At 42.2% G+C, this 19441-nt stretch overlaps 1 protein-coding gene and 1 non-coding gene across 2 annotated transcripts; one reads left to right on the forward strand and one right to left on the reverse strand.

Annotated features, from left to right (window-relative positions):
* Positions 1-628: 628 nt before the first annotated feature.
* KPNA2 (karyopherin subunit alpha 2) lies at positions 629-10512 on the reverse strand. The gene is made up of 11 exons (XM_027517775.1): positions 10382-10512; positions 8681-8778; positions 8394-8531; positions 6565-6653; positions 5172-5440; positions 4914-5008; positions 4554-4817; positions 4134-4367; positions 3721-3903; positions 2447-2596; positions 629-980 (listed from the first exon to the last, which is right to left on the reverse strand). The coding sequence occupies exons 2-11, from the start codon at positions 8753-8755 to the stop codon at positions 888-890; spliced, it is 1590 nt and encodes a 529-aa protein (XP_027373576.1). The 5' UTR covers positions 8756-8778; positions 10382-10512; the 3' UTR covers positions 629-887.
* A 6097-nt stretch (positions 10513-16609) lies between these two features.
* On the forward strand, positions 16610-16682 carry TRNAR-CCG. The gene has a single exon. It is a non-coding gene; the product is annotated as a tRNA-Arg (tRNA).
* The last annotated feature ends 2759 nt before the right edge of the window (positions 16683-19441 follow it).

Raw genomic sequence — 19441 nt, forward strand, 5'->3', positions numbered from 1 at the left:
ACAAAGTGGAAACTGACAGTAGTAGATTAGAGATGCCTTTTGCTTTCCTAAGACTTCTGGGATACTGTAGTTAAGACTCTACCCGACCCCTTCCTTTTCTGCTAACGTGGTGGCTTTCACAACCCAGACGGCACCTGGGAATTACAAGGACCAGACTCAATACGTGGACCCCACCCCTTACCAGTCAAATTTTCCCAGGTGCAGCCTTGAACTCACTTTCAGCCTTGAACGTTGGGAGGAATGAATTCCACTTGTGACTCCAGGAGAAATTTAAGATTAAATTTAAGATTTTTATCCCAGTGGCCAGTATGACTTAAAAAGACACTGGCTGAGGGGTTCTGGGAAATTTTATTTGTTCTTTGGTGAAAAACCTGTCCAGTGAAAAATGTCCCGTGACATTCCAAGGGCCATTTCTCACCAACCAAACGGGGAAGCAGCCTAGAGCAAAGCCAGAATTCAGAAGCAGACAGGAAGCTATCGATTCTGTATCCTTGATGACATGACAGACCTTACATCAAGCGCTGCCTGCCACCAGATACACCCCAGTGCAGTCACATGGGTTCAGTTCAACTCCCTTTCGTTCGCAACCTGTGAGAGGTCTACATTAGAAAGTAACACATTGGCATGGTGACGTAAAGAAAAGGGTGGAATTTAATCTTTATTTACAGGACACTGCAAGATATGAAATTCCACATAGAAACAAGAAACCCATTGAGAGGAGAAGCTTCATACAGTATGTACAGTTTGGAACTGTTCAAGTATAGTTTTGTTGTAAAAAGTGCTACAATAACAAACCACATTTAAAAAGAGTTCTTAGTAGAGAAACAGTGAGACAAACTTATACCAAACATAGTGCACAACGAACAGCGTTAACCTCGGGTACGCATCTAAAAGCTGAAGGTCCCAGCGGAGCCGTCCTGCACTCGGAATGTGTAGCCTTCAGAGGTAGTTTCTGGCACAACGTTTTGATCTTCCTCTTCCTGCAAATATTTAAAAACAAAACAATATAATCCCATAAATTTGGCACATTTCTAAGAGGTAGCTGCCTAACAATCTATATTTACACTTTACTCTTTTATCTCAATTTATTTAAGCTGAAAACAAAAACAAAAAAAGTTTACTCATTTCTCCCACCCTCAACCTCTGGCAACCACCCATCTGTTCTATGAGCTGACGTGTTGTTTTTCCCCCGCCTCAAACATCCCACATACAAGAGAAATCTTATGGTATGTGTCTTACTCTGTCTGACTCATTTCACTTAGCACAACACCTGTAAGTATTCACTCTTAAGGTCTTCATTTGCATATTTCACTTTTAATCTTGAACCATATTTTAATAACTCAAATAGTGGAGGGAGGGCTACTGAAGTTTGCCTGAGGTTAAGAAATGCTACTGTAACAGGGATGCAACTAGAGGTTATCATACTAAGTGAAGTAAGTCATCAGAGCGACATATCACTTATATGTGGAATCTAAAATATAACACAATTGAACCTATCTACCAAACAGAAACATAGTCATGGACATAGAAAACAGACAGGTGGTTGCCAAGTGGGAGGAGATTGGGGGAAGAGATGGCGTAGCAGGTCGAGGTTAGCAAATGTAAATTTTTATATACAGAATGGATTAACAACAAGGTCCTACTGTATAACAGAGAATTATATTCAATATCCTATGATAAACCATAATGGAAAAGAATATATGTATGTGTAACTGAATCACTTCACTGTATAGTAGTAATTAAACACACTATAAATCAACTATACTTCAATAAAAAATTATGGGACTTCCCATAATTATGGTGGTCCAGTGGTTAAGAATCTGCCTGCTAACGCAAGGGACATGGGTTCGATCCCTGGTCGGAGAAGACCCCACGTGCTGTGCGGCAACGAAGCCCATGAGCCACAACTACTGAAGCCCTTACGGCCTGGAGCCTGTGCTCCGCAACAGGAGGCCACCGTGATGAGAAGCCTGCACACCGCAACTAGACGGTAGCTTCCTCTCGCTATAACTAGAGAAAGCCCTTGCATAGCAACAAAGACCCATCACAGACAAAAATAAGTTACTTTTTAAAATGCTACTACAATAACAGAAAAAGAGATTTCCTTAACCTGTCACTCTTCAGTAGTCAAGAAGAAAACAGCCTATTAGGCCAGAGGATGGCTGTGGGGTTGGCCCACTTCTCCAACTCCTACACAAACTGACTCTCATTCTAAGATTCGTGAGGTTATTCATTCCAAAGTAAACTGGTGACTTTTTAATATTTCAAGTTAAAAGATGGTATTATTATCAAGCAAAACATTAGAGGAACAAACATGTATGTTATATGCAATAGCATACTTATGCTGATATTTTACTATGTTTATCAAGACTCATTAAGAAAGTATGAGGAAAAAATATCTTAGGGGCTTAACCTTCCCAGCTATCAATACCACCAGTTTACTCACCTCTACAGAGAAATACTTCTCAATCAAGTTTAATGACGCTTTGTACACAGACTCGTTTTCATGGTTTTGCAGAGCTTCGATTTTGTCCAAACCTCCACATTCCTCAATCATTATACCAAGTTTCTCAGTCTCACCTAGTTTCTCAGCAGCCTGAAAAAAAGTCCACGTTTAGAAGACTAAACTTTAAATGAACTCTTTTAATGAAGAAAACAATGTCTATGTTTGACTATCAATATATATCAGACAGAAACACACACTTAGCAGTTCCTTCACAACCCTATGAGATAAAATGCAACTGCACATTTTTAACAATTCAAAGGAATCAGATCTGTACTCGCTCTTCGCAGCTACTTTTGTAGCTTTCAGCCATGAAGATGTTACTGTAGTTCTCAACCTTTCCTGTGTATCAAAATCACTTGGGTAACTTAAAAAACAACACTATATCCAGGCCCACTGGTCTGTGATGGGAATAGAAAATTACTGGTATAAAAGCACCCCAGACAATCCCAAGGTGTATGGAAATCAAGCAAGAGAACCACTGTTCAAGGGTAATAACCTAAGATATGTAAAAAGAAATTCCCCTAACTGGACTATTTGTTGATATCAAGAATCTATTAGGTATATACACAAATGATTATCATGGCTAGCTATGTTTTTAAAGTCCTCAACTTTCAGGAGAGACTAAATATTTAAAAATGAAATAACTGACTTGCTTCAAAATAAAAGGGTGAGGAGAAAGAGAGGCCAAATGTTGACAAATTATTTAAGCTAGGTGATATATACATTAGGGATCATTACTACAAACTCAACTTTGAATATGTAAAAATTTCCATACTCAGAGGTTTAAAGTTGTTCGGTGGGACCAAGCGACCATTAAACCCATTAAACATTACGATCAAGTGCCATGTGCTATCACACTTTGATCAATTGGGAATGGAACCAAAAGAAAAATATAATTAACCAGGTCATTCAAATTTAATTTCACCAAAGTTTAGTATGAAATTAGGGGAACTAATGCTTGACAAAATAAATGTGTATGAACAGCGTTCATCTACGTACCTGGCCTCAATTCAGGTCACATCATGCATCTGTCATCTCCTTTCTCTCTCTCATAATCCTTTGCCACATCTTTTATCAAGAGTGTGGCCCACATAAACAGGTTTTCTGATTCTGTGGTTAACTGAGTAAACTCAGCTGCCCCTCACTCCATCATCTAAATGGTACACCAATTATCGAGTCCAAATTCAAACAAATGCCGTCTTGTTAAGCCTTACCCGAAAGATATTTGAAACGGCATCCAGAATAACCAGAACAATTTTGGTATCCTTTGCAGTGAGGAGGTTCATCAACGGCTCTATTATGCCGCAATGAACAAGGTACACGATCTGCTCAACAGTTCCGCCACTTGTATAGTTGTTCACAGCCCATGCGGCTTCCTTTTGTGTCTTAAAGTCTGCCTAATTAACATAAAGAAACAGGTTTATTTCAGAATGGCCATAAGATTCCAAAACTACTGTTTTAGAAGAAAGTGATTAAGACTTCCAATTGGTTCTATCCAAGCTAAAGTAAAAAGGTCACTATTATCTAGCAAAGGACTGTTAAATAGAACCTAGCATTAGTACATTAAGAATCTTAAGAAGTACAACTCTACCAAGTGCCTGCCCATTAAGTCCTAAGGCTATAGTACCTTTGAGAGAAGGCCAACAAGGAATGGGACTAATCCATGATTCACAACTTGTTGTATCTGGTCCTGGCGGCCAGCTGTGATGTTTGACATAGTCCACGTAGCTTCCTTCTGAATATTAGTTTTGGAGTTTGTCAGCAGACTGGGAAACACGGCAAGTGCTCCTGCATCTATTACAACCTGTGTTTGTTCATCTGTCCCAGTGACAATATTTCCTATGGCTCTGAGCGCAGGAGTCTGAAAGGAAAAAAAAGTTGACGCTGGCAGTTATCTTTTATCTATTCCAGCAGTACTCAAAATCTCTACACCCTAAAAGTTTTGACAGGTAAGAGGCTCATTATGGCCTAAAATATACAATGTCAATATTGATACCAACTGATTGTGCTCCTTATACTTTATATTCTCATTTGAAAATCAACTTACCACAATTGGCAATTCAGTAGCTCCTAAAAGCTTCACAAGTTGGGGTACAACACCAGTTTTCACAACCATTTCAATCCGTTCATTTGGACCATCAGTAAGGTAGGAAATAGCCCAGCAGGTATCAGCTAATACTTCTGGATCATCGTGATGCAGGAGACGAACTAAAGTAGGAAGAATCTGCTCAATAGCCTCTAAGGGGGGTGCAGGATTCTTGTTTCGACAAAGATTTGATAGCGTCCAGGTAAGATTACGTAAGTAACCACACTGGGGGGAAAGAAAAACGCAATGAAGTGCTGTTTTCTAAGGGGGGTAGAAAAATGAGAATCAGTGAGAAACGTTGACTTATGGTAAGTAACTTACTGCTAGAGATGACATATCAGGGACAGCCAGAAGTGCCAGTAGCGGATCAACTGCACCATACTTGATAACCAAGTCTCGGAAAACTGAACCATCACCTTAAAAAAAAAAGACAGCAGCTAAGTTAACCATGACTACCTGTCTAGCGCCATTAATTTCAGTTACTGAGTACACCAGTGTCTTGATGCAACAAATACACTAAGACATTTCTGCCAACCTCAGTATGACTGGAGACATTCAGTCAATTTCAAATCCAAGTACCTGCAATGTTTCCTAGAGCCCATACAGCTTGTTCACTGATGTGAGCATGGGGAGATGCCAACAGAGAAATGAATGCTGGGATAGCGCCTCCGTCTACCACAGCCTTGGTCTGTTCTGATGTCCCAGAAGCAATGTTAGTGAGGGCCCAAGCAGATTCGAACTGAATGGGACTACAATCAGTTCTTCCCAAGAAGGACACAAATTTTGGAATCAAACCAGCCCGGATTATGTTGTCAATAGGGGGCTGCTTTTCCCTAGAAAGCAGTTTCCTATGGGTAAGCAAAAAGAGAAACAAAAGTTGAAGGTGATTAACCAAACAAGTTCATACGGGGGAAAAAAAAAAAAAACACAACAATTTAAAATGCCAACTCGAGACCAAACAAGTTCATATAAAAAACACAATTTAAAATGCATCTTAATCCAAGAGTTTAGAACTTTAAGTAACCTTTTACAGTGAAGACTAAATGCTGAGATATCCTGGAATTTAAGAGAAACTGAGCAGACTGTTTGCATGGTGCTACCACAGGTAGTGTCTTAAACTACTTTTTCCAAAACTGAAATATTACCAATGACGCAGAACCCTTCTCTCTGCAGAAATCTATTTTAGATCTTGCCACTTCTTAAACACTTGGCCAGTACGACAGCATCACAGTCCATTAGCCCGAATTACTCTGGCCAGCAGTGGGGACACACGTTTCCCTGATCTTCTGCCAATGGGACCTGCTTCTCCCCGCTGTGAGGCTGCAGAGATCATCAACCCTTATAATATGGATGTCACAGATAGTTATGTATGGCGGGTGGGAAGAGTCTAATAAATAGAATATATTTATTTCCTAAATGGATGAACCATTCTAAATGAGTGTGCTAATCCCACTTTCCTGACACTGACTTGAAATGCCAGTGACAAAAAAACATTTCTTAAGTATGTCAAAAAATTATCACTGGAGGTAGATGTAATTTTAGGCAACTACAGAAAATTTTAGATTAGCAAAGATTATAATGAAAACTGGCCTGATGCTGCTAAGTTGCTTCAGTCGTGTCTGACTCTGTGCGACCCCATAGACGGCAGCCCACCAGGCTCCCCCATCCCTGGGATTCTCCAGGCAAGAACACTGGAGTGGGTTGCTATTTCCTTCTCCAATGCATGAAAGTGAAAAGTGAAAGTGAAGTTGCTCCGTCCTGTCCGACTCTTCTCGACCCCATGGACTGCAGCCTACAAGGCTCCTCCATCCATGGGATTTTCCAGGCAGGAGTACTGGAGTGGGGTGTCATTGCCTTCTCCGGAAAATTCGCCTAGGCCTGGCTTAACCTTTACTCTATGCACCACCTGCCATCGCAAAATGTAAAAAGGCTGATTTCTTAGTTTACTCATGCTACAGAAGACAAGACTTACCTAGCAGCTTGAGTAGCTTGGAGCTGGCTTTCCAAATTGTTGCTATTTATGCCTTTGACAATATCATCAACAGACCAATTTACAGTGCCCTACAAGAACAGGGAAATTAATTTTCAAATTATCATTTTTAAGATTAAATACAATGCAATCCAAACATGAAGACATTTCTATGTTTATAATCAGTTACTAAAAGTTTGTCCCACATTTAAATTCACCTGTTAAATATTATTTAATATATAAAACAATCCTCAAATTTGGTGTCATGACTAAATGATGTCTTAAGTGATGAAGTATCCCAGCATCTAGTCACTAAAAAAAGTAGCTGTGAATAGGTTAAAAAAATGGACTAGAGCACTGTGAAGGTTATTCCTACATTAGTCTCAATCACTTGTATTCAGATATGCTTTTAGGGGAAAAGGGATCGAGTCAGAGGCCATGTTCGGGGAATCTGCAGAGCTAAGGCTGTTATCCATGCATTTCGCCAGTGGTGTAGCACACATAAACATTACAGGTAGTGACTACATTTCCAGTGAGTTGGCTCTTCACATAAAGTAAAAAAACAAAACAAACAAACAAACAAAAAAAAACATTACAGGTAGTGACTACAGATTGGAGGTAACTGTAGTATTTGTCTGAGAACCAAGCTACAGTTAACTCAAAAAGACAGTATCACATTCTCCCTAAAACCTTACAACAAGGAAAATGTAAAATCTGAACAACCATAGAACAAATGATTATATATATAAAACACTGTATATAGCACTATACAGAATTTACTCTCCATTTGTGGTGCAGAATGGGGTGCTACAGGAATTCTGGGAAGGGAGCATTTTTCCTGTTAGGATGACCTAGAAGTGTTATAAAGAGAAGATGGGATTTGACTATAAAACTTGAAAAACAGAACACAGGTGGAATTCAGTGTGGGTAGGGGGGAAAGAACACTGATAAAATGAGGAGAACTGAAGGAAAGCATAATGTGGGGGAAAAAAGCAGGAAATTGCCCAATATTTTTAAAAGATGAAAGATAAATTTAAAAATCCAGGATGGGGTTTCCCTGGTGGCTCAGCTGGTAAAGAATCCACCTGCAATATGGGAGACCTGGGTTCAATCCCTGGCTTGGGAAGATTCCCAGAGAAGAGCATGACTACCCACTTGAGTATTCTGGCTTCCATGGACTGTATAGTCCATGTGGTTGCAAAGAGCTGAACAGGACTGAGAGACTTTCACTCAATCATTCACTCTGATAAAATCATGAAGTCTCCATGAGTAGAACTCTAAGATGGGTCTAATTTCAAAAAAACCTTTAAAAAAGGATTTAAAATCATAAAGTTTCTAAGATGTTTTAAGCAGTATTTTAAGAAAACTTTTAGGTAAACAGTATGTGGCACAGAAAGAAAATCAAGAGACAGCTGAGGAAAAAGACCTGAAAAAAGCTGGTGACAAGTACCAAAAAAGAGAGGGAGGGAGAAAGGGAAAGGGAGAGAAAGAAAAAGAAAAAGACAGGGAAAAAAAAAGTTGGTTCTGGACATACTAACTTTCACTGAACACTTGAATGGCCAACTCAAAGTAAAAGCTGGCAACTGGAAAAGCAGGGAAACTTGAAGGGTAGATCAGAGCTAAAGACAACCTTGGAATCAGCTTCCAGAGATTACAGAGGATGGCGGGGAAAAGATAACCCGTCAGAATTACCGACCAGGAGCACACAAAAACACATCTTCACATTTGACACTTAAAACCCACAAAGCTAAGACATGTTATTTAAATATCTCAGAAAGGCCTCATTTTGATTTTCTGGGTTTACCGTAATTCATAAGCTAAAATATCCTCACCTGGTTGTTGCGGTTTTCCTGCAGTGGAGAAGTAGCATCATCAGGAAAAGAGCTGACATTTCTCCTTTTCAGCATCTGGTCATCCTTCTTAGCTTTCCTTAGCTCCACATTAACTTCTATTCGGCGACGCCTCATTTCCTTGAGAAAAGATAACATATCATCTCACCTATTACATCAGTGTTAGTTGCCAAGTGAGGACAATTTTTCAAATTCACTCAAAGTTTTGACGCCCTTCCCAAATACCTTCCCATTTAAAAAATACTAGGAAAACAACAGAAGGTACTCACTGTACTGTCTTTCCCCTTGTTTTTGAATCTGTTAAGGCGGGGAGCTGGTGAATTAGCATTCTCATTGGTGGACATGATTATGAGACAAAGGGAGAAAGCTGCAAGATGAGGGAGAGAAAAAAATTTCCTTTTTATTACTTTGTTTGGCAATAACATAAGCATTAAGGGAATTACCAAATACACGTTCAATTCGTATTTCCATACTAGAGGAGGAACTTCCTTTTTCAGCACTATGGAAAAGGAGTTTTGGCCAAACTATATTTGGCCCCTCCCCTCTGAAGGGCTGAGGCTTCCAGGAGCAGTACTGTCCACCAGAAATATAATGCAAGCTGTATAAATTTAAGCTTCCTAGTAGCCACGATTGTTAAAAGCAAAAAGGAACAAATGAAATTAACTTCAATAATATATTTTATTTACTCCAATATCTATTTTCTCATTTCAACACATCAAAAAATTACTGAACTATTTTGCATTCTTTTTTCATACTAATTCTTTGAGATCTTGCAGGTACTTTACGCTTACGGCATTAACTCAGTTTAGACCAGCCACATGCGTTTGGTGACAACCACACTGCACAGCGTGGCTCTAGACTCTATATAGGATCCATGAATAGTTAACTGAAGACAACGTAGGGGAAATAAGGTTACAGTTAAAATCTATGTCGTACGGGCCACAAATTCAGATCTTCTGGAGGCTCTGCTGCTGCTGCTGCTAAGTCGCTTCAGTGGTGTCCTACTCTGTGCGACCCCACAGACAGCAGCCCACCAGGCTCCCCCGTCCCTGGGATTCTCCAGGCAAGAACACTGGAGTGGGTTGCCATTTCCTTTTCCAATGCATAAAAGTGAAAGTGAAGTCGCCCAGTCATGTCCGACTCTTAGCGACCCCATGGACTGCAGCCCACCAGGCTCCTCGGTCCATGGGATTTTCCAGGCAGGAGTACTGGAGTGGGGTGCCATTGCCTTCTCCGAGGCTCCGAGGCTTTAAATGGCCAAAACAGATACATTCTGCACGTTTGAAAATTTTTAAAAATCTGATTCGTAGTTAACATTTGTATAAACTTTCATAAAATTTCCTGCCCACCCTGAACACCTGCGACGCAGTTCAGCATCTCGCACATTTTCATTTCCAGAAATTCTGAGTGAATGCATTAAATGAGGCTGTATCAGCTGCGTTCCACTCAAACTCACCTACTTAAGAGCAATCTCCCAAAATATCACAAAAGTCCTCCTTCAAAGTGGCTATCTTTAATTCCATTCTGTTCTTTTACGAAATTGTGACACAGCCAACCCAAGGCTTACAAATTAAGAGATTGCACTTCCAACTGCCACCTCCATCTCCAGTCCCCTCCCCTACCCCCTTCCCCACCCCCATTTCAGGGAAGCAGCAGCGGGAACCCGCGGAGGAGGAGCCAGAGGCGCCGGGCCCCCTACCGAGGCTTTCGTCCTCGGGCCTGACTCTTAATTCTTACTCAAAAGCGACTGCAGCGGTTCGCAAGGCCACGGGCACTGAAGCCCATGCACTCGCATCCACAGTGAAACACCCGTTTCGTCAACGAACTACGCCCCCGAGGCCTCATCGACCAGAGAGGCCAAAGCCTGGCCGGGCGTCTACCCCGAGACTCGTCTCCCGCCTCCAGCAATCCGAGAGCGGCCTACGGACCAGCCTTTGCCGCTCCAGCTGCACCGCGACCTCAGTTCGTACCTACACAGCAGGCTCAAGCGTCCACCGGAGGCGGTGCGCGGCGCACAAGCTGCGGGATCTGCTGCCTCTAAACGTCCACCACGGTCAGCCCGAGGACGGTGTGGCTCGTGCAGCCGGCCGGCGCGATTTAAATTTCCCGGTGGCTCCGCATTCCGATTGGCTGGTTCGAGCTTACGCTATACGCCCATTGGTGGATTTGAAAAACACGTTAGCTGGGGAGGGGGTCAGAGGGCCCAGAAGAAGATAGGATAGCATCGCGAGATAAGGGAGCGGCCGCGCGATCCCCGAGAGCCTGGCAGTGCGGAGAAGAAAAACTCCAGATCCCGGCATGCAGTGCGCAGGGCCGGTTCCCTGTCCATCTTGGTCGGAGGGTTAGCTCTTTGCATGTGTTTACCGCTGTGTGGTGGCTGGTCGTTTTCCTGAATGTTTGCCTTAACTAAGTACCACAAATGATTCCCAAAATAATTCTCTTTAAAAATCTTAATAAAGAAATATATTGCTATGCATTTTTCCCGATAGGACTCAGAACTTGGCCGGGGTCTCTGGTCATCATGGAGGGGAGGGGTAAGGCAGATACGGGCTGCATTTTTTAGTTGTTCCTGTTATTAACTTGTGTCATAAAAGACTGCATAGAAGGCAGAACTATGTTAACAAAAGATTAATGCCTGCTTCTCCAGTCTTATTTTTAATCATTTCAAATACAAAAGAACTGCAAATCTTTATCCATATTTGTTAAATGTTAATTTACTATTTTGATGTGTATACACATATATGTATATGTATACACAAGCGCGCGTGTACCTCTATTTATATATACATGGCTTTTACATATTACTTTTTGAACCATTTGAGAGTAAGTTTGAGAAATCATGTCCGTTTACCCCTAAATATTTCAGCTTGTGTTTTAAGAATAAGGACATTCTATTACCACACCATAATCATCAAATTCAAGACAATTGAGCTTATATGCGGTTATTTATTTATAGTCTGTGTTCAACTCATCCATTGTTATAGTTATGATGTATGCTATATTTTATATATTTCAAATAAAATGTTTGCATTTTCTTGTAATTTAAAAAAAGCATCAGTGATAGTTATCAGCAGCTTTTCTGTATTCTGAGAAGGGTATTTTTAAGAAAAGCTGTATTGGCTTTTTCTTTTTTACTATGAATTCAAACAATGAACTTTGTCCCTCCTGCAGGCATTTTTGCCAGCCTCACTCATTGTGTAGCAGTAATGGCAGTCATGGAGGTTCATTCTACTCCCACATAACCAATCAGCATAATCTTACCCGCCTAAATGCACAAGGTGGTAGGATTTCACCTCTAAACCAGTCTCTACAGGGCATTCTCTGGGCTACTGTGAATGGCTCAGGGGCAGTCATGTGACCTAAATTCATTCAGTTGGGAAGCCTATGCCTTTTGTTTAATGATGAGAGGTAGGAAAGCAGGCTCTGTTCTCAACTGAGAGATGCGAATCCTAGAAATCCAGTAAGACAATTGGAGAGAAAGCATGAAAACTTTGATCAATACCCTGCCTTACCTCAAAAGGCTGCAATTATATGACTTTGCAAATACATCATCCAGTACACTTCCTTTGTTGTTTAAGCTAGCTATAGTGGGTCTTCTTTTGCTTACAAATAAATATTGGGTACTATGTGCCCAGAAGTGTTCTAAGTTTTTTATCTTTATGAATACATTTAATCTCCACAACTCTGTGAGGTAGCATTATTATCTGTTCCATTTCACAGAAGAGAAGAGTGGGTGGTTAAGTAACTTGTCCACATTCACACAGGAGTAAATGGCAGAGACAGGACTCAAACCCAGGCCCTGTCCTTCCAGGATCCATGCTCTCTGACCACTATTCTGTACTTGCACTTGAAAACAACCTGAAAGAGAAGTAAAATGTCAACAGTGAAAGTTGCCTTTGACAGATACCTTGCCCTGGGAAAGCACAGACCCCACCCCCTCAAATCTTCCTATTGTAGTTGGGATGGAGATTCAGGAGAGGGCCTAGTGTGGCCTAAACCAATCCCATTCCATCCCCCAGACACAGGAATTGGTTTGCTGATGAAGATGTAACAGAATACAGTAAAATATTTACTGAGACTTTTGTGAGATATCCCCTCTCTTCCAATGGACTGTGTGCTATAATGATGTGAGCCTGAGAATGATGCTGAACCAGAGAAGCAAACTCAAGTGTGGCCAAGTCTGAATAATCATAGTCCGTCAGTCATTCTTTCAAGTAAGAACTGTGTTCCATCCAAAAGGCAACTAGTTTAGCCCGCAACTCAAATACCGCACAAAATGTTTCCTCAAGAGACGTTCACTGAATTTTGTTTATCTGGTAGAAGTGATTTATGCATAATTCCCATTTTGTCACATAAAATATTAAAAACATGTATTCAAGGGTTGGGATTTAAATTAATAATTCTTATAGTATCCCCTCTTCCAACAACACAAGAGAAGACTCTACACATGGACATCACCAGATGGTCAACACTGAAATCAGACTGACTATATTCTTTGCAGACAAAGATGGAGAAGCTCTATACAGTCAGCAAAAACAAGACCAGGAGCTGACTGTGGCTCAGATCATGAACTCCTTATTGCCAACTGCTACTACTAAGTCACTTCAGTCGTGTCCAACTCTGCGCGATCCTATAGACAGAAGCCCACCAGGCTCCCCCGTCCCTGGGATTCTCCAGGCAAGAACACTGGAGTGGGTTGCCATTTCCTTCTCCAATGCATGAAAGTGAAAAGTGAAAGGGAAGTCGTTCAGTCCGACTCATCGACCCCATGGACTACAACCCACCAGGCTCCTCCGTCCATGGGATTTTCCAGGCAAGAGTACTGGAGTGGGGTGCCATTGCCTTCTCCGCCTTATTGCCAAATTCAGACTTAAATTGAAGAAAGTAGGGAAAACCACTAGACCATTCAGGTATGACCTAAATTAAATCCCTTACGATTATACAGTGGAAGTGAGAAATAGATTCAGGGGATTAGATCTGATAGGGGATTAGATTAGATCTTCAGAGATTAGCTTGAAGAACTATGGACGGAGGTTCATGACATTGTACAGAAGGCAGGGATAAAGACCATCCCTAAGAAAAAGAAATGCAAAAAGGCAAAATGGTTGTTTGAGGAGGCCTTACAAATAGCTGTGAAAAGAAGAGAAGCTAAAGGCAAAGGAGAAAAGGAGAGATATACCCATTTGAATACAGAGTTCCAAAGAATAGCAAGGAGAGATAAGAAAGCCTTCCTCAATGATCAGAGGAAGGATCAGAAATAGAGGAAAACAATAGAATGGGAAAGACTAGAGATCTGTTCAAGAAAATTAGAGATACCAAGGGAACATTCCATGCAAAGATGGACACAGTAAAGGACAGAAATGGTATGGACCTAACAGAAGCAGAAGATATTAAGAAGAGGTGGCAAGAATACACAGAAGAACTATACAAAAAAGATCTTCATGAGCCAGATAACCACAATGGTGTGATCACTCACCTGAAGCCAGACAACCTGGAATGCGGTCAAGTGGGCCTTAGGAAGCATCACTACGAATAAAGCTAGTGGAGGTGGTGGAACTCCAGTTGAGCTATTTCAAATCCTGAAAGATGATGCTATGAAAGTGCTGCACTCAATATGCCAGCAAATTTGGAAAACTCAGCAGTGGCCACAGGACTGGAAAAGGTCAGTTTTCATTCCAATACCAAAGAATGATCAAATTACCACACAACTGTACTCATCTCACATGCTAGTAAAGTAATGCTCAGAATTCTCCAAGCCAGGCTTCAACAGTACGTGAACCGTGAACTTCCAGATGTTCAAGCTGGATTTAGAAAAGGCAGAGGAACCAGAGATGAAATTGCCAACATCCGTTGGATCATCACAAAAGCAAGAGTTCCAGAAAAACATCTACTTCTGTTTTACTGACTATGCCAAAGCCTTTGACTGTGTGGATCACCACAAATTGTGGAAAATTCTTAAAGAGATGGCAATACCAGACCACCTGACCTGCCTCTTGAGAAATCTGTATGCAGGTCAGGAAGCAACAGTTAGAACTGGACATGGAACAACAGACTGGTTCCAAATAGGGAAAGGAGTACGTCAAGGCTGTATATTGTCACCATGCTTATTTAACTTATATGCAGAGTACATCATGAGAAACATTGGGCCGGATGAAGCACAAGCTGGAATCAACAATGGTGGGAGAAATATCAAAAACCTCAGATATCAGATGACACCACTCTTACGGCAGAAAGCGAGGAAGAACTAAAGAGTCTCTTGATGAAAGTGAAAGAGGAGAGTGAAAAAGTTGGCTTAAAACTCAACATTCAGAAAACTAAGATCATGGCATCTGGTCCCATCACTTCATGGCAGATAGATGGGGAAACAGTAGAAACAGTGACAAACTTTATTTTCTTGGACTTCAAATCACCGCAGATGGTGCAGCCATGAAATTAAAAGACGCTTGCTCCTTGGAAGAAAAGTTATGACCAAACTAGACAACATATTAAAAAGCAGAGACATTACTTTGCCAACAAAGGTCCGTCTAGTCAAAGCTGTTTTTTTCAGTGGTCATGTATGGGTGTGAGAGTTGTGGACTATAAAGAAAGCTGAGTGCAGAAGAATTGATGGTTTTGAACTGTGGTGTTGGACAAGACCCTTGAGAGTCCCTTGGACTGCAAGGAGATCCAACCAGTCCATTCTAAAGGAAATCAGTCCTGAATGTTCACTGGAAGGACTGATGTTGAAGCTGAAACTCCAATACTTTGGCCACCTGTTGAGAAGAACTGACTCATTAGAAAAGACCCTGATGCTGGGAAAGATTGAAGGCAGGAGAGGGGGACAACAGAGGAGGAGAAGGTTGGATGGCATCACCGACTCAATGGACATGAGTTTGAGTGATGGACAGGGAGGCTTGGCATTTTGCAGTCCATGGGGTCGAAAAGAGTCGGACATGATTGAGCGACTGAACTAAACTGAACTGACTATCAAAGACGTTCTTAAGTGAAGCTAGCCAACAACCACGCCCCCTCCACTGCACAAAGGTGAAGCCTAACTATTATTACTAGCTTAGTCTGACTGCCTGGACTCAATAATGTGGCAGTTCTACTTAGCATCGCGTCTGCACCATCGTTGCTGTGTGATTAGTTATTATTCACTGATAATGTCCTAGTGTCTGTGAAAAGTATTTCCTGGATGACTCAGGATCCACAGGTAGTAAAACTGACATGACACACAGACACATAAAATTGGAAAAAAACACACCAAAATGTTAACAGTGGTTGACTCTGAACACTAGAATTATAGTCAGTTTCAATTTTCTTTGCTTGGCTCACCCCTATTTAAACAATTTTATTTATTTATTTATTTTTATTTAAACAATTTTACAGTGAACAGGTATTATGTGTCTAAAAAGAAAGAAGTGTATAAAAAAAAATAAAAGCACATTTATGTGCAACAAGCAAAAAGGTATTATGCATGGAACCATAAAATCTCTAAATCTTTATCCAACATCTAGTTTTAAGATAAAAACAAAATTCGCATTATTTTGTATGTAGGGACCTTGTTGTTTATTTTCTCTTTAATCTGGAGGGAAAGAAGAGATGGGGAGAAATATGGATGTAGGTGAGTGGAGCAGCGGGGCAGATTTAAAGAAAAGCCTGTTCACCCTGGAAACCCCCGACAGTTCCCAGCACATAAAAAGTTATCCAATTAACATATATAGAACAAACGCGGCAAAGGAGAAGGGGTAGACTGTTAGGGACGGTAAGGCTGTGGGGACCTCACGCTAGAGGAAGGCGGCAGACATGCCCAAATGCAGAGGCCTGGGCCTGCCCGGGTAAACAATTAGAACGGGGGTGGGGGAGGCCATGCATTGGAATTTTGTTTAAAGTTCCCCCCAAGAGCGTCTAGTATACAGTCAAGACTGAGACCCTTCCCGAAAAGAACCTAAGGAAAAGCACGCCCCTCCCACAGATACCCAGACCCGCCTGCGTGCCTGCCGAGCAGTACCAGGACAGCGCGGCGGCGCCGAGGTAGCTCATGCGCATGCGCCTAGAGACTAGGGCGGCGGGCCAGGCCGAAGGCGCAGGCGCGTGCTGCAGCCACTGGCGGCGATTCCCAAATCGCAAGCAGCCTGACGTGAGGCCACAAAGCGCGGGGGCGGGGCACGATGATGGCATCACGTAAGAGGACGGTGTGAGAACCCGGATCCTGTGGTGACCCAGTGGCCTAATGGATAAGGCATCAGCCTCCGGAGCTGGGGATTGTGGGTTCGAGTCCCATCTGGGTCGCACCAAGATTAGTTTTGGTGGAGAGAAAAGCAATGATGGGCACAAAAGTAGATTTTGAAATGTCGTGATTTCGCTTTCTCTGCTGCGATCTCCACGGCTGTTGTATTTACAAATCGGAAATGCATTCTCCGCTGTAGTGCAATTGAAACCTTGCAAGAGAAAACTAAGATGTGGCCCCAAAGAGAAGCATTTACTCTTGCCTAGTTTATATTCATCTTTTAAAGAAAAAAGCCTTAGGAAACACCAAATGCTAGCTGGATAGATGGCATCATCTCTTTTTCTGTCTTTTAAAAATGCATTTCATCATGGGCAGGCACACATGGAAAACTGCCTCCCCATCCTTATCCCAAGGCGTGTGTGAGCAGATCCAATTGTGCTGGCTGCAAACATTTCTAGAACTAAGGAGAATTTATAAGAAACTGTTAAAACATACAAATATAATATAATTTATGGTTTTTGTCCTTAAAGTACAAGGAACAGCAACCTGTGGTTGAAACGTAAGGTTTGTGTGTGTGTGTATTTGATTTGCAAATTAGTGTAATAAAAGAAATGCAATCAGAGTTTAAGCTTTCCAGACTGGTTCGGCTGACGATCTTGAAAAGTTCAAACTCTTCTTGTAAAACTTGTACAAGAGAAATAGCACAGAGTTAAGTCCTACTTTTGAAAAAACAAATAATAAATGCTATGTGGGGATCCTGGGTTTGAGCCTGAGACAGATAAAGGACGGTAGGGGGAAAACCAGTGGAATCTGAGTACATTCTGCAATTTAGCTACGCACAGTTATCAGTTCAGTTCAGTCACGTCTGACTCTTTTCGACCCCATGGACTGCAGCACACCAGGCTTCCCTGTCCATCACCAACTCCTGGAGCTTGCTCAAACTCATGTCTATTGAGACAGTGATGCCATCCAACCATCTCATCTTCTGTCATCCCCTTTTCCTCCTGCCTTCAGTCTTGCCCAGCATCAGGGTCTTTTCTAATGAGTCAGTTCTTCTCATCAGGTGGCCAAAGTATTGGAGCTCCAGCCTCAGCATCAGTCCTTCCAATGAATATTCAGAGTTGATTTCCTTTAGGATGGACTGGTTTGATCTCCTTGCAGTCTAAGGGACTCTCAAGAGTCTTCTCCAACACCACAGTTCAAAAGCATCAATTCTTCAGTGCTCAGCTTTCTTTATAGTCCAACTCTCAGATCCATACGTGACTACTGAAAAACCATAGCTTTGACTAGATGGACCTTTGTTTGCAAAGTAATGTCTCTGCTTTTTAATGTGCTGTCTATGTTTGTCATAGCTTTTCTTCCAAGGAGCAAGTGTCTTAATTTCATGGCTGTATTCACCATCTGCAGTGATTTATACCAATGTTGATTTCTTAATTGTGACAAAGGTACATGGTAATATAAGATGGTAGCATTAGGGGAAACTGACTGAAGGGTATATGGGAGCCCTCTTTGCAAGCTTTATGAAATTATTAACATTAAATCTGAAATTATTCCAAAATTAAACATTTATTCAAGAAAAAAAGCTAAACAATCAATGGGAAAATTTAGCTGATACCTTTACCACCACCACCCCCCGCCCCCTTTTAAGATTAGCAAGATGGTGCTAAATTTAAAAGCCAGAACAGACTAACAAATGAATAAGCCCAGGGCATGATTTCCAGCTCCATTCCTGGTGCCTCAGAGTTGGTGGCCACATTAGGTCCTTGCTACAGTAGGTCCTTAAAAAATTAGAATTTCCTTGTCTCCACTTTCCACCTGTGGGAAGCATCTGGGGACAACGGACAGCGACACTGTCCCCCTGGTCCCAAAGCAAGATTGCTCTGACACACAACCCTCAGCCTGAGGACAGGCTCTCCATGCTTTGGGCTTCTGACTGGCCTGCTCAGGCCTCCAGCGAGCTCACTCGACTCCCCCACCTCCGCCAACCTCTCGTCTCAGCCCCGGGCCTTCTCTCTGGCAGGTGTTTTTGTGACTCACTCACCATAGTTCATCCCAGCTGAAGTCAATGCCTACTGAACACCCCGGATTCAAGTCATTCAATGCAAGTTCGACGTTTTCGCCTTCCCTCACCTCCACCATCTCCCCCATTTCTTCCCTTTTTTGTCTCACATGGAGAGGATGTCCCTCCTCCAGTCCCAAGCCATTCCTTCCCTCTGATTTTGCTTTGAACCCCCTTCTCCTCAGGAAACTTGTCTCATACTAGAGTGAAAAAAACAAAGTGTGAGTGGGGTCCAAGTCTTTGCGACCCCATGGACTGTATAGCCCCCCAGGCTCCTCTGTCCATGGAATTCTCCAGGCAAGAGTATTGGTGATGTGAAAGTGAAAGTCGCTCAGTTGTGTCCGACTCTTTGCAACCCCATGGACCATACAGTCCATGGAATTCTCCAGGCCAGAGTACTGGAGTGGGTAGCTGTTCCCTTCTCCAGGGGATCTTCCCAACCCAGGTTCAATCCCTGGGTCCCCTGCATGACAAGCAGATTCTTTACCGTCTGAACCACCACACTTAGTAAACATTTAAAAGGTGTAAGCCCATTAATTCCCCCCCCCACCCTGTCTATAACTTTAGTTTCCTTCTCCCGGCTTTCCTTTGAGCCCCCGAACATTCTACAGTTTCTCTATTCTTTAAAAGCTCACCCTTGGTCCTGGGCACCTGGCAGACAGGTGGTACCATGGCACCTCCCTCCACACAGCCAAGCTGCCTCAGGGCAGCTCCTGCACACCCAGGGTTTCCTTCCTTCCACCTGGCAGGTACTCCTTGCTC

This window comes from Bos indicus x Bos taurus, chromosome 19, assembly GCF_003369695.1.
Source record: "Bos indicus x Bos taurus breed Angus x Brahman F1 hybrid chromosome 19, Bos_hybrid_MaternalHap_v2.0, whole genome shotgun sequence".
NCBI classification, from domain to species: Eukaryota; Metazoa; Chordata; class Mammalia; order Artiodactyla; family Bovidae; genus Bos; species Bos indicus x Bos taurus.